Below are 16,118 nucleotides of genomic sequence, written 5' to 3' on the forward strand. Positions count from 1 at the left end.
TAAAATTTAAAAGTAAAATAAATTATTTTTCAGACTCTTATTATACTATATATAACCTATTATAGTCTCATATTAAATTAGACGGAAAATTATCAAAAATGAATTCAGATTTTGAAACCTAAAAATTGAAATAAGAAAGTCAATTAATCAAAAAAACCTTTAGCAGGAAAGTAATTTTTCCATTTTAATTTATACTAAAAATCATCAGTTAAGTATTAAGTTAAGTACCTATCTACACAAAATATGATTTTTATAGAAAAAAATCTTTATATACCTATTGTACAATTTCTAGTATAAATGTCAGTAGTTCAAGCTGAATTTTACAACTCACAAGGCCATAGCTACAGAGTAAGTTAGGCTTCGCCACATGCATATACAAAATTCTAGGGTATTAACTATTATTTAAATAAAACCGCTTTTTATAGACACCATTGAGTGTTTAATTCATGATTGTATCAAACTATATGATGTATGTCATAGGTTTTTGGGGAGGCTATGGCTAAGTTTGGGGGCTTAAGCCCCACAGGCCTCCCCTCAATTTACGTCTATGGGTATACGAATGAAGTTTATATTTGGTTTTTTTTTACTTTTTGAAAAAAAAATATACCTCTAAATACCGGTATTTACAGGTACCAGAACCGAAACCTTAATTCTGTAATTTTAAGAACAGGAACCGAAACCGGTACCGAATTTGAATTTTTTTGAAGAGCCGAATTGAAACCGAAACCGAAAAAATCATAAAGGTTCCAAGCCCTGATTCTAAATTATACCATTTAAAAAGAATTCGGTTAACTTAATATTTTGGCTACCCTATTTTTATAACATTGGTTAGTATAATAGTATTAATCTATTTATCTATACGAAATTCTCATGATTTTAAATTATTTAATACTGGCCTGCAGTATGAATTTACTTAGAAAATCTTAATACAAACAATCGTAACTATGTATTGGAGTGTTTGTAAACTTCACCAGAATACCGGTTAGATAAAAAGGTAATGAAAAGGTCTAATTTAAACTCCGTCGGTGGGTATAAACAACGCACAGCGGTGGCCCTCGCTTATTTTTCGTGCCCCCGGACTATATGATACACATAATATAGCCATATATTTTTTGGGATAGGGTGCGTATAGATATTTACACATCAGACATAATTTTTGTGGAAAGTACCTTACTTTCTTAAAGCAACGAATAGACAGTGCAAGAAAACAGTATCGACATTTTAGAGAGAAATCGTCATGCTCCATTGCGAGGTCAACTTACTCGCCTATACCGACGGGCACGACTTGCGTCCCGAATCCTGATCGAAATCCATTTACAATCCATTAGTCTTACCCGATATCTATCTTAATCGGCTACGAAATTTATTCTACTTATACATACGCGCTTGTTATCACAGTGGTTTACGTGCAACTTTTGACTTTATACAAGACGATAAAATGTTATATAGATAAGTTAGTGTTATGTGAAACATTGCTAAATGGATTATTATTTGATTACTTGCCATTGGACACAAGATTCACCGTTTGGCAACAAAAAATACTTAAAGTTTTAACACCCAATGACTAAATACCGTCCGATAAAATGTTAAACATTTTATCTTTTTACTACTTCAGTCGTGGTGAAAATTATACAATCATAATGACGGTTAATAACACAAAACATTACATTGACTATTACTCTTGCAAATCATGGGCGAGATAAGATTAAGTAAGACCTAACATGTCATTCACGTGCCCAAATGGGCAATGGAAAATGAGATGTAGATTATAATATGAAGACTCTTAATTATTGAGGGCAAGTAATAAATGTCTTAAAAAGTCTTCAATTCCTCTATAATATTAGACCAAGTCACCAAGACTCTATGGGCACATTGAAATTAATTTTTTCCCCGGCGCAAAGTCACTTCGTACAGCTATTGTAGTATTAATATATTATATTGCGACGGCGTTTCTCTCGCCATTTCTCGTACACATTTTAATCAAACGAAATACTATATAATACGACGTTTGTCTGACCACAACATTTATGCGAAATGCCATCAGTGGTCCTTCGAGTTCTCAGCCACGGACTATAATCGCGTTCCGACGGAAAATACGTTTTAGTGGTGGTCACACCGCGGGGCTGAAGACATATTATATATAATTACAATTCATCCCACTCACGCCACGAGCCATTATACCTACGGGGTGATCAATTTAACAGAAGACACTCTTTATTTGATATTTCATAAAACACCAACGTTTGAAAATATTTCTTTTATACAATTTTCAGTCGTTACAAAACGAATACAGTTTTGGAAAATAATATTTTTACTATTTTAATTTTAAATTTTTCAAGTTGTTTACACTATATGTCTATAATATACTAATAATAATATTTCAAATTATAATATCATGTAAGCTGTACAGTAATTGCGGACAATAAATAAAGACTTTAATATCAACAGTCGAATACCTATAAGGTGATCTAAACACATGTTTAAAAGTTAAAATATACACCACCTAGTATAACAGTAAGTGTATGGTAATATTATAGTCCAGAGGTTCCCAAACTTTTCACGGTAGTGCGACCCATTTTGGAAAATGTTTAAATTTTAGCGACCCGCGAGTAACGTACAATAATAACCCTTATTTTTTTTTTCACTGTTCATCGCTATCCTTGCGATAACATTACTTTTACTTTGCGTAATGGTGGCATGTCATTGGTACAAGTGGTTTAACACTTGTAATCGGCGCGGATCAATGATCAATGATATAACTAAATTAAATCATCATTGTATTACACTATATATCATAGATAGTTACACGAAAATGTTATCATATTTATTTGAGTTAATACACAAAGTGTATCTTATCTTTTTTAAGTGAATATAATATATTTTTAATTTATTTAATATTAAATGTCTTATATCATAAAAAAAATATTTGAATATATCAAAACTGGACGCGACCAACCAAAAATATAAACGCAGACCACAGTTTTCGAACCCTTGTTATACTGCTATACGCTATACTGTGTATATAGGTACCAATTTATAGACATATTCTACAGTGTGCAGTGTCATATACCCTGTACACCAGAGGTCACCAAATTTTATCCAGCCTGCAAACAAGAAAAAAAAGCCGTTAATATTAGGTATACGTTCTAGTGTTGCAGTAATTTATCATTAATGTATCATTTTGATGGGCCACAAACAATTTCCACATTCCTAACGTGGCCTATCAAAAATGTTAATTAGTGACCCCTGTGTCACCTACTTAGTGACATTGACACTTTAGTATGCGTCACATATGAATCGACACATATTGTTATTATATTATTATTGCGACCGTCTATAAATAAAATTGCCTTTGTGAAAATAAAAACAAAAAAACTCATAGTTGGATTAGCCCAGGTGTATTATATTCGCGATGATAATATATTATTATTATATATACGAGGAGCCTTTACGCCTATAAAGCTACGCCGTCGTTTAAATTACCTGGCAATGTCCCAGGTCCTGGCATCTGTACGGTTTAACGTCAAACGGAGGCGCGTACACAACCTCGTGGTGTTTTCGACATTTTGCCAGTGGATCAATATAATATATTGTTGTTGTTTGAGATAATACGCAGATACCTTCAGATAAATCGCAAAATATAGACTTTACGTCTGATGATTGTTATTCATTTATTATTGTTGTATATAGAAGGTGTAAGGTACAATATTATCCATAATAAGATATTATATGACTATATCTGCTCCAAATGGTTTTCGCGCGTGATTTAGTCGAGTACCTATATATGCGTTATATTCAGTGGCGCCAAAATATATATTTACCTATGACAATTGTCATAGGTGATTTTAGTAGTTTGGGGGTCACCTTTGTTATTCTATAGTTATTTTATGAAAATTTGTTTAATAGACAACATAAAATTATATTTGGTGTATGGTAATGCAATTATAAGAAATAGGTGTCATAGGTAAAATGTTGGACTTCGGCGCCACTGGTTATATTAGTATGTCATATCGGGTTAACTTAACGTATACGATAGGTGATATACTCAATATCAATTACTTGTTTGTAAGTTATTTCGAATTTCCGGGTTTGTTGCACTTGCATTATTTCGTCATGGTAAAATTGAGACGCTATAAATTGCAGTAATTTATTTAATTATTTAGCGGGCATAATTTCCAATATAGTAGTAAGACAGTATACTCACAGTGACTGCACTGTGGATGCACAGTGGTAACATTCAATTAGTATAAGTAGGTACAACACAGACACATAGTTAAAGAATCGACATCAAAAACGAATTAGCGAAAAATAAAATAAATCAGTTATAACAATGTAACAAACATAGTAGTAATCAGTGACGCCGAAGTCCATGGTGACGTCTGGCCGTGGCCCGACTTCTTTTTTAAAAAATTTTGCCGGCTGGCCATATTTTATTTACTTCATAAAATCATAACTTTAATATGAGCATGAGTATATTTAAACCGTGATTATGAATAAATGTATATTAGGGTACCTCTATATTAAATAATTAAGATATTGAGGCCAGGAAGTTTTAAAATTGCCTGACCACATTTTAAAAACTTCGGCGCCACTGGTAGAGTAATAGCAATAATAAAGTATAATAATATCAATAATAATAATAGGAAAAAATGTGAAACAAGCTTAGGTGCTCATGCCCTGCCACGTCGTACGATGATCAAAGTGGTTCACTGGTTCCTACCATAATAATAATATTAAAGTGATGTGAAAAGAAACAACATTATTAATTCATCAATCAATGTATGCGTTATTATTATTACGTCATATCAGGTTAACATGTTATTGATGCATATTTTTAATTAGTAGATATAGGTACGTAGTATGTACAGTAAATACGTCACATTATCATTGTACGATAGGTGATATTATCAATAGGTTGTAGATACCTAGTTAGTACTAGGTACTCGGTACAATAATATTATGTACTATGTACTTGGTACTAGGTGCCTGCTATACTATATTAGTAGTACCTATAATAGTTGTATTGTAAGTTATTTCAAGTTAGCTACCGGTTTTGCTCTTGCGTTTTACCCTTATCATACAATTGAGATGCTATACATTTTAGTAATTTATTTCTTTAATTATTTAACGGGCATGATGCCCAATATAACTGTAAGACAGTATACTCACAGTAACTTCATAATAGTTAAAACAAAGAAGCAATTCATTAATACAACTCAGACACTGCACAGCTAAAGAATTAACAACAAATAATTAGTGAAAAACAAAAGTTTGTACCTATATATTGAATTAAGATACTCCTTAAATGTAGTGAAAAATCTAAATATTTGAAAATACTGTCTTTGTCCTGGTCTTTGTCTTTAACTCTACTTAAAAATGTCAACGATCAGAATTTAAATAAATTCAATAGAATCATGTTAAAAATAATTAATTTAAGAAATAAATCAACAATTATAATTACCAGGTCATGTTATATGAAAAATCCAATTATTTAGGTATACAAAAACAGTATACATATCTATATAATAATCATTTCTGTCGAAGTCTCAGTTTGATATTGTCGATATTGGTATTTGGTACCTACCAGACTATTAATTGTTAATTCGTCAGGTAAATCATTTAATTTACAATTTTTTAATACTCATATCCTATAGAATATAGATATCATATATCCTATAATTTATTTTATTTTTTACCATGGATTTTTTTTCATAGTACTTTCTAATAGTTGAGCATTATAATATGGTATAATATGCATAACTTTAACTTACAAAATGGGGTGAACATGCCCAAAAAAATCTCTCTGTATACAAGGCGTACTTAAATAGTTATTAAATAATAACTTATTGTCAATAAGTGAAAGGTACACGCAAACACACATTTACTATTATTATATGTATGTCTTGTTTAAACACTGCGATGTAAACATAATTATTATTTCTGTGCACATTATGACTATATATAGGTACGCGTCTTTACAATCGTACGCGTATATAACATTATACAAACAGCCTAAGTTCACGCGGAGTACAAAAGGCAAAATTCAAGTAAAAATATTATTTGTGATGACATTAAATAACAGAAAAATATTACGGGATGAAATCAATAATAATATAATTATATTGTTCCAACTGCATACTATGGCATTGTACTGCTCGTTTATTGGATTATATTATATTACACGAACGTGATATAATAATAATTTACTTACTTAGTAAACATGCACGGTAAAGTCGTAGCAAAAATTGTATTTATTTTTAAAGTAGAAGAAGGTGCGCGACACTCTGCGAATTATTTTTAGGAGTGCTAAAATTTAACTCATCTGTCGGACGCATTTCATAATTTCCTAATCCTCATATTTTAAGTGTATGTATGAACACACAGCAATTTGAAGAGGGTAAGTAGGTACGCAAAGTCTGTGCAGACATAAACATATAAAAAAACATAATATAACTGCGGGTACCTGCGTCTGCATATTTATGTATATTGTGTAGTATACGCACACACGAAAAAATGAACAGTTTTTCTTGTTTTGTTTATACAGATGTTAGTGTCGACTAAAATAAATATATTTATTTAAAAAGGATTATTACATATAATATTATAATATAACATTAAAATATTTTGTATACATTATTATACATCAAACAAACAATGGCTTTGTTATAATTTATAATATATTATAATATTTTATTATAATATATCCATTCAACAAATCTATATTAAATTAATATTACAAAATTATTAGTCTCATACAGTCGTGTATAGGTTCTACACAATTTTAATTTACAATAATATATCATGCATGACGTGGTGATGACGTCATGCGCTGTATGATTCGATAAAATAACAAAATAGGTATTTAAAATATAAAAGGGACTGTCAAGTTTTAAAAAGAGAACATTTGCAGTAATAGTAGATAATATGTAAACACGGGTATCGTTTAGTTAACTCATATTACGATATATCGTGGGATATATATTTTTTTTAAATCTTTCCACAATCCTCGCTTATCAGCTCCCCGGATGTATGCTTTAAAAAATTGTTTTTCTTTATAAATTAAGTAAATAAAAACTAATAAATAATGAAACTAACATGTATATGTACCTACTTTTCCGTTTACTTATCACGTTACATTTCAAACGACAGCATTTTTCAACGCCAATATAATATTTACTTTGCTATATATATTATTATATGTCGATTTTCATATGTGTGTGTGTGTGTGTGTGTGTGTGTGTGTGTGTGTGTGTGTGTGTGTGTGTGTGTGTGTGTGTTTGTGGACAAAACAATTTAAAAGTTTCCTCTTACAGTTCCTTTGTGTCTTTGGTTATAATAATGATAATAATAATAATAAAACAAATCTGTACTACATATTATTATTACTATCGTGGTTTCACCGTTAGCAAATAAGTTTTAATGGCCATGGGTGTGAGGAGATTGTCTGGTAGCGGTGCGTTCAGTTCTGGTCGTTGTGGTTTATCGCTGTAGTTCCACCGGTAACGATCTAGATCTGCCTTGGCCAAATTTGCGCTTAGCGTCAGTTCTTTGTACTCCAACACCTCCAGCTGCGAAAATAATTGCTGAAACACATTTTCAAATAATTATTCACATTATAGTTTTTGAAAAGTTGAAACGTCGAAACGCGTAAATGCCAATGCCGCGAGCGTCTAAACAGTTCGCTTTTGTGGAGTAAAATAAACAAAAAATACATCAACACGTGTTTATTTACACAATCCCAGGGACAATTATTATATATTATCTTTTTTTATTCTTCTAGATGATTATGGGGTCTATTGAACATGTTCACTTGGGCAAGGGGAGGGGCATGAGTTCACAATATGAAACACAAAATATTCATGTAAGACATAAGTTGTGTAAAAAGTTATTTGAAGTACAATAAACAAAAACAATTTATTGTTGTAAATTATACCAGTGAATATACAATTAAATAATTGCAATACATTTATCTCACTTCAGTGATCAATATAAGAAACAAAATATCAATGTAAATAAATACATATGTTACTTCTAATATTTATGTATAAAATTTGCAGTTAAATAATACAAAATAATGGTATGCAACTAAACCTATCAATAATTAACAGAATCCTCATTTAGACCTACACATATTTTATTGTAAATTTATATTTTGTTGCGACTAGAAGCCAAGTTTTTAGTTTTTTTTTAAGAATTTCGAAATAGTTTCTATGATTTCTATGTCTGGTGGCAATAGAGTTTTATATCCGTTCTTAGTTTTAAAAGTAAGATTATTTTTTATAGGTAATATATAGTACAGAATCTTTGTAAATTAATTTTTTACTGGTAGTAGATGGTATAGATAGTGACAGACAGTGTACATTAATTTTGGTTTATATCTCTTGAGTTTTTTTTTTCAGAATAATTTTTAATATTTTATTTAGTTATTTTTAAATGGGTCATCTATACCTAATTATTTTCTACGTACTTTAAATATTGCCATACGTACCTAACCTAACCATATAGAAATACCCACAATAATTAATACTATAGATTCTATTAATGCTTGATGCACTAGGTACTCTTATTTTCTTAAGTTTTCAGCAGTCAGTTAGATTTTTGAAGCACACATTATTTTCCTTAATTTTATTCGTGACAAGTTGTATTTTATGGTCAGTACAATTTATTATGGCACATCTCTATGCCTAAATAATATATTGAGTTTTTTACTATTTTTTACAAAGCTTTGGCATGTAGGTAATATTGTAATATTTTGATTTAAACATACATTCTTATATAATATATTCTAATATAGTCTAATATTATATATTTGTTACATTTGATTAATTTGAATCAACTATGTAAAATGAGTTTAGAACACCAGCTTATATCCCCGTTTTGTCCGTCCGTCCGTTTGTTACCAGCACCCCTACGTATTTAAGATTGTTGATATTTAGGGGATTCAATGTCGTGATTTCCTGTATTTGTTTAACACACAGGTCAACTTGAAATCGACCTTCACAAATTTTGATTTTTTTGATTTTAACTTCTCCAAAAATTGAAATATTTCAATTTTTTAATTACTCTTTTTGAATACCTACTTATACCGTTTTTAGGAATTTGTAGGATACAATCAAAAATTTGGGAAAGTCGATTTCAAGTAGACATGACGACAAATTCAAATCTGCTTTCAGAATATTCTTATCGCTTCATTAGATCCATTGGTACGTTTGGCAAAGAACACGTCTAAAATCTTAGGTCATTCGTGTGTTGGGTAAAGGCAGAAAATCACCGGTTGGATTTCTTTAAAATATTTATTTATTGTCCGTAGTTATTGTTCCAACATAGTTGCATTTGTTTGTATTAATATTTCATAACTGTTCAATTAAAAGTAAATCCATATTAGCCAGTATTAAAAAATATCAAAATATAAGTACCTATTATTAGTAAAGTTTTATACGAGCCAACATTAAATATAAGTGCCTAATTTCCAAAATATAGCTTAACAAAATTGTTCTTAAATTGCGAATGGGATTATAATTTATTGTATTAAAATGCGTTTGTAAATCAGGAATAGTTAAAATTAAAATATGTATTAATTGAAATATCATATATAAGTACCTATTTGAGTTTAGTATTGTTTAGTTTTTAGTGTCGTACCTACTGTTTATTGCATAATTTGTCTTGTAAGTTTTATAACAATATAGTTATTCGTCATGTTTTGAGTTACATTTTTAAAGTAATAATCGTTAAAGCAATTAAATATTAATTTTGATTTTTCTTTTAAGTCTGTAGTTTTTCATCAAGTTTATTATTAATGTTTTGAATAGGGTAGGTAATTAGTTCTAGAATGGTTTGTCAAGTCTTTAATATTATGTAAGTATAATATTTGTAAGTATTTCATTTTGTTGATTTACATTTTAAAATACTGTTGATATTATGTCGTTAAACCAATATAATATGCAGGTACGCCCAAATTCATACCTAGTTAACTATTAATATGAAATATAATTTATAAGCGTATAGTAATTATAAATTATAACAAGAGTATATAGTAATTATAGATGTCTATTGTCTAATATAATATTAAGTAATAGGTAAACCTTGGATCCTGCAACCAAATTAATTAAAGTGTCCAGCGAGTAATACTTGTGTAGGTAGGTATTAATATGATATGTCACTAATTGTAAGGTAGGCACGAGCAACCGATTTAACTACCACTTTCAAAGTAGGTATACTGACAAACTCACGAATTGTTCTCTAAAAAATGAGAGATCATTTTTATTATAAATACTCGGTAATTCACATAATAAAGTGTAGTTACAGTCCAATTTACATCGTGTGTAAAGTACAATGATGTATTAAACTTTTTAACTTAAAAACCTGTGTAGTCGATTGGAGATTGTAGTCGATTAATTAGACTCTTAATACAAAGAAAAATGAACTACGGTTTTTTCAATTAATTTGAAGAAAAAAAGAGGTACGCGTTAAATTAAAATCACGTTTATACAATTATTAATCTATAAAGTTTGTTTAACTTAAAAGTTAGTTTAATTTTTTCCACGGCCACTATACTGCAGCGGCTGTAGAAAATGATTTTAAATAAAAATAAACGAATAAATATTTCTTTATTTAAGAATTTAGTTAACACAAATTATTATAATTTATGAAACCACTGCAGTATGCAGTAAGAAAGTATGGTTCGATGAATTTTTAACAAAATTGTCGATTATATATTTAAAAATTGCACAATCACGAATGGTTTACCGGGTGGTAATCAAGTTATAATTATTTTCCATATAAACTTTAAATTTAAATATATTATTTAGTAACTATATTATAACTATAACAATTTAACGTTCTGAATGTTGATTTAACTTCACTATAACAGTTCAAGTTAACTTTTTCATTAACTTACACATTTAACTAGACTTAGGGATTACATTAACTTACTAAATTTCCAAAAACTTAAAAGGTTTTAATGTCGTAAAAATACACCTAAATATGTGCATCATAAACGCCAATGGACAGAGTTGTAGACGTACAGTGAATTCACCAATCTCAAAAGTTTCTAATCAGGGTGCCTAGAATCTGAATTGAGGATGCCGTGAAATTATTTCAAATATAAAGCAATCATACATAATATTTTAAAAATTAAGAAAAAATTATTTTGCCAAAGATATAGCGTGTGTGTGTCTTTGTTGTGTGTGTCTTTGTTGTTTGGTCTTATCTAGGTAAAAAAATCTAATAAATACAAGACTATAGGGTGCCTCTGGATTTTTAGAAATACTTAAGGATGTCGTGAGTCAAAAAAGGTCGAGTAACCCCTGACCTGTCTGATGAATATCAAAGAATTATAAAAAATCACGGAAGTCTCTTTGGCTTTTTCTATTTATTAGGGTTCGAGTGTTGATCATCATTGAGTGGGAAACTGAAATCTATGTGCTGAATATGAATTTAATAACAGATCGCATTAATAAAATATATTATGCGTGTGTGTATATTATGTACGTGTACTATATATATTGATATTTCATTTGATTCGTCCGTTTCAAAATCATCTCCAATTTTTCCCATAAAGGTACTTATAGTTAGCGTTTACTTGTGAAAATTGTTTAGAAGAATACCTCTTCCACAAACAAATTGTATTACAGATATTTAGTGAATCGTAAACCATATATATATATATCGTCTTATCTTTTTTCGCTCGGTTTTCTTTTTCTTATTTCCTCGGTTTGATCGTTTTTATCTTTTGGGTAATTATAAAACGTAATCCTTTTCATAAGTCATAACCACTATATTATTATAAACTCGAATCTTTTAATTAATACAGTCAAGTCGTTTGTTTTTAGAAACCGAGCTGTGAAACCAAATCTTACATGTTGCTAACTGCGATTCTTATTGTCAAGAGTTGTAGGTATCATTAGTGTACCAGAACAATGTGTATATTATATTATAGGTTTGTTTTTGTACAGTCAAAATTAAAATTTGTACCTAGCTATCATAAATGCAATTATTTACGTTATCGTTAAATCTATAAAATGTAATTAACTATCGAATTTTTTTTGGTACTTCGATGGGTAAAATACTAAAATGTATACAAGAGAAATTACACCGTGGCACGCCGCGGAGGTGGTGAAAGCTTTAAAGACATGGAAATGATAACGATTGATTTTATTGTTGAGAGAGAACGCCTCTCGTGCAGGATAAAAAAAAAATAATAATATCGATTTCGTAATAATTACAATACCGCGTTCTATACATTTTACCGAGAAACGCACGACTTTGAGGACTATGTCGTACATAATGTGCCGAAGTTATAAATTATTTTATACTAATGCTTACCAAAAGTAGATATTATGATGTAAGAATACGTTGCCTTGAAACATTGTTGTCTATCAAACTGTATAGGTAGTACATATTGTATATGATTGTTCATATTATACAGTGAACATTATAGTGCAGACATATGAATTCCATGAACAGTTTATTTATTTTATTATAGACCTACGCATGGACACTATCTGTTTCGATCTGACACAATGTAAGAAATAAAAATAAACGTTTTTGTATACATTTCGTAATAAACAAAAGTAGGAATGTAGGTACTGACAGTTTTAAACATGCAATTGTATATTATTTCTTAGAAACATGTACTGAAACATTTTTATTCAATTTGATTTTCCTTATATTATTGTTATATTCTAAAATATGCTATCCTAAACGTGATGCGTTAACAGTAGCTTACTATGAAAATATTGATACTAAACAATTTGATGTGCTCCGTAAAAAAATATGAACATTATTTGTTTTTTGATTTTATGATTATAGGTAAGTCATTTAAATTAATTATTTTTTTCGTCAAAATAATAATCACCAAACAATGAGCTACAATAAATGCGGTTCAAAAAATTTTTGACCCGTTTAGAAAATATTATTTTGTACACCACAAGTGTGGTAGGTACTTACTTGAAGATTAATGGTTTCGGGCAGAGACAAAAATCTATCTTCGTCCTTCTCGAATATATGTTCAATCCTCAACAAAACTTGATCTTTTCTCCAGTGTTCCAAAGTCAAAAGATGTATGTTTAATGGTAACGAATTGTTCAACAATTTATGCTGCGAACGCAGAAAAACGAGTGTTAGATAAGTAAAGAGAGAAATTTCAAATACAGTTAGCAGCTAAAGCCAATCGATCTTACCGTTGCGCTGAACTTTGAAACCCATTCGTTACTTCCCATGTGAGTTGGGGCCAATGTGACAACAGGTTGCATAGCTGTATGGAGTGCCGACAGCCTGTGAGCTTTGGCAGCCTTATCCAACTCGTTAAAGTGTAATATGTGTTTTCCTCTAGTCACCATGCCCTCGCCGTATTGATTCTCGTCCAATGGTTCGCTAACCCCTTGGCTGTCATCGTACAACAGTCGACGATGAAGCTGCAACATAAGAACGGTTATATGAACAGCTGATGATGATGACGTGTACGACCATCGCGATGCTATGATGTGGACATTTGAAAATATGTCAAACCCGCAAATACTAGACACATTCGGAGATTTGACCGCAGGCGTAAAAAGGATGGAAGTTTGTGGAGGGGCTTACCAAATATATATTGGATAATATATCATGAACACTTTTTTCTTCGATGAAGTATAAAAATATTGGCTAAGAACGAGTATGCTGCATGACCGTTTCTCAAATTTGGCAAATGTTCAGATTGTTTGTGCCATTTAAGGAGTGTGGTGATAAGAATTGCTCTTTTTCAGATGAGAACCAACTTCTTTCACCGTAAATAATTATTAAACTAATTTTATGCTTAAAAACCTAAATAATTTGAAATATAGTCTTTAATTGTACTTAAAAATTCCAATAATCAGAATTTAAATTACTACATTAAGAACACGGGGGTGACCATGCTTGCTGAATATTACTAGATAAATATTATGTACATAAATGTATGTTTATTACAAGCCATTTGCAGAAATATACCAATTTAGTAGAAGGGGTATGGGAAATGTGCACAGCGAATGGTAAAATATGAGTGCAAAAAAATGTTGGTCACAGTTGCGCCTATATGGATTTAACGAATAAAACTGTTATTATTGAAATATTTATCACATCGAATCGTAAAACGACATTTGACATTTCACACTACGAATTGGTTTTTATTTTTGCATTTTAACTTACACAAAACAATTAGAATTAAAATTGTCAGGCTATATAATAATACAATATGTAGCAATAATATAACCGTCATAAATTTACCATAAGTTCTAATGTGCCATCCTCGATGCTGGTACCACCTTGGGGCCGATCGGTTATTACCGTGGCCTGGTGAATGGCATCCCTGATTGCTATGCTTGAAGTGATTGGATAATAATTAGACGAAACGGGTTCGGTAAGGGTTAAATTCCAAGAAGAACGTTGATTCCGTTTCCTTTGCATCCACCTTCTTCCGTTGGAATCGGTATAAAACGTACCATTCGACGCTATTTTAGTTGCGTACTTAGTAATGACTTCTTTTCCGATCCATTCCCTATATAACCAAACGGTCACGTCAAATCATTTCAACGAAAAATATATTAATAAATAATAATAATATTATAGTATAAAGTCTCATAAACTCGTGCACTGATAATATTGTAAATATAACTGTCATTTGTTGTGTCTTCGTCTAGCTCACAATCATGCGTTTCCTTCGTATTATAAACTATCGAAAAAAATTATAATAACGTGTATGCTATCGAATTTCAAGAAATATAATAAATGCCTAAAATAGTAATTCAAATTGTATAAGACTTTTTTGGTTTTTTCTCGTTTTGAAGCTGAACTCCAAGCACAAGCTTCGCTTTCTGGCGAGGTTTTTAACTATATCATTATGTAAAATTAATTTATATCTGTATTATTTGGTATATATTATGAATAATGATGAAATATATTCCTATTAAGTAAAATTATAAAATACTAGCTAGACACGGCAATGCGTTGCTATTGCTAGATTTTTTTGAATATGCGAACAGTATAGGTATTATAGGTATATTATCAGGTAGGCAATATACTTGCAGTAAATCGCGGACCCCACGTGGTGCATGGTACGTAAGTGTATAATTTAACTCTAGAGTATCAAAGTTATACAATCAATTAATACAAAATCCTAAACTATAATTGTACTGAAATCCGATTAATAAAAAAAAACCAAACATTCGTATGTATAAATAAATAAAAACTAATTATAAATTAATACAATTAAATCAGATTAATGCATTTTAATACAATAACAGTAAGTTTTTTTACACAAAATAATATTTTATTTTATTTTTGTACTCACATAATAGGTATAGGTCCGACGAGCCATTCGAATTCAATTGATTCTTGTTGGTCATAAATCCTGACTACTTGACTAAGCCAAGAACTGAAAGACTGGTGTACTTCGTGCACATTTTTGCCTGAAAAAAATTATACGTTTGTGTAGCGCATTTATATTATGTTAAACTGGCTCTGTTGTGAGCGTTAACCAGAACTACTGAATCATATACCTCGGTATATTGTCAAATTTATTTTTTCCGATATGGCTGTCGGTTGACTCTTAGTGGGTCTAAAGATGTAAGCCCCGCTTGCACGATTATCGGCGTTGAAATTATAACCTTTCATCGACTCGTAGAAAAAGAAATTTTGCTGCAATTGATGTCTCGTGCCATTTTTCTCAATCCACTGCACTAGTCCGCTGATACCATTAAAACCTATTTTCAATTTCTACGGATTCGTAAAATCGAAAGAAATAAAATGTTTAAAAAACGGTACGATGGTATAATTACACAATTACACACCTATTGTTGTATACCTTATATTATTTAGGTATACAACGTTCATAAAATAATGATAATGATTTATAACAGTGGCGTATTTAGGGAGGGAAGGGACCCACCCGAAAATGCCTTTATTTTTATTACTTTATAGTTATACAAGAAAGATTCAATAAGTTAATATGTTGACTGCGTTGACTGTAGTTGTCTGTTGATAACTGGTATAAGACGTATTGTATGATAACAATAATAATATGCTCAATAAAAATTATGCTAAGGGTGAATAGACTATAATTTTCACAACATTGTCAGTCCATAGGCGCTAAATAGGGGGGG

General features: G+C 30.3%; 1 protein-coding gene across 1 annotated transcript in view; it reads right to left on the reverse strand.

Moving 5' to 3' along the window:
- Positions 1 to 6,718: 6,718 nt before the first annotated feature.
- The window catches only part of LOC100158954 (lysosomal alpha-mannosidase), a 24,702-nt gene continuing 15,302 nt past the window's right edge, over positions 6,719 to 16,118 (reverse strand). The window contains exons 12-17 of the mRNA XM_001946713.5: positions 15,516 to 15,732; positions 15,308 to 15,425; positions 14,245 to 14,515; positions 13,182 to 13,415; positions 12,949 to 13,098; positions 6,719 to 7,583 (exon numbers count right to left, since the gene is read on the reverse strand). Of these exons, the coding sequence (XP_001946748.1) occupies positions 7,386 to 7,583; positions 12,949 to 13,098; positions 13,182 to 13,415; positions 14,245 to 14,515; positions 15,308 to 15,425; positions 15,516 to 15,732 (1,188 nt within the window). The 3' untranslated portion in view covers positions 6,719 to 7,385. The remainder of the gene's footprint in view (positions 7,584 to 12,948; positions 13,099 to 13,181; positions 13,416 to 14,244; positions 14,516 to 15,307; positions 15,426 to 15,515; positions 15,733 to 16,118) is intronic.

Source organism: Acyrthosiphon pisum, chromosome A1 (assembly GCF_005508785.2).
Source record: "Acyrthosiphon pisum isolate AL4f chromosome A1, pea_aphid_22Mar2018_4r6ur, whole genome shotgun sequence".
Classification (NCBI taxonomy): Eukaryota; Metazoa; Arthropoda; class Insecta; order Hemiptera; family Aphididae; genus Acyrthosiphon; species Acyrthosiphon pisum.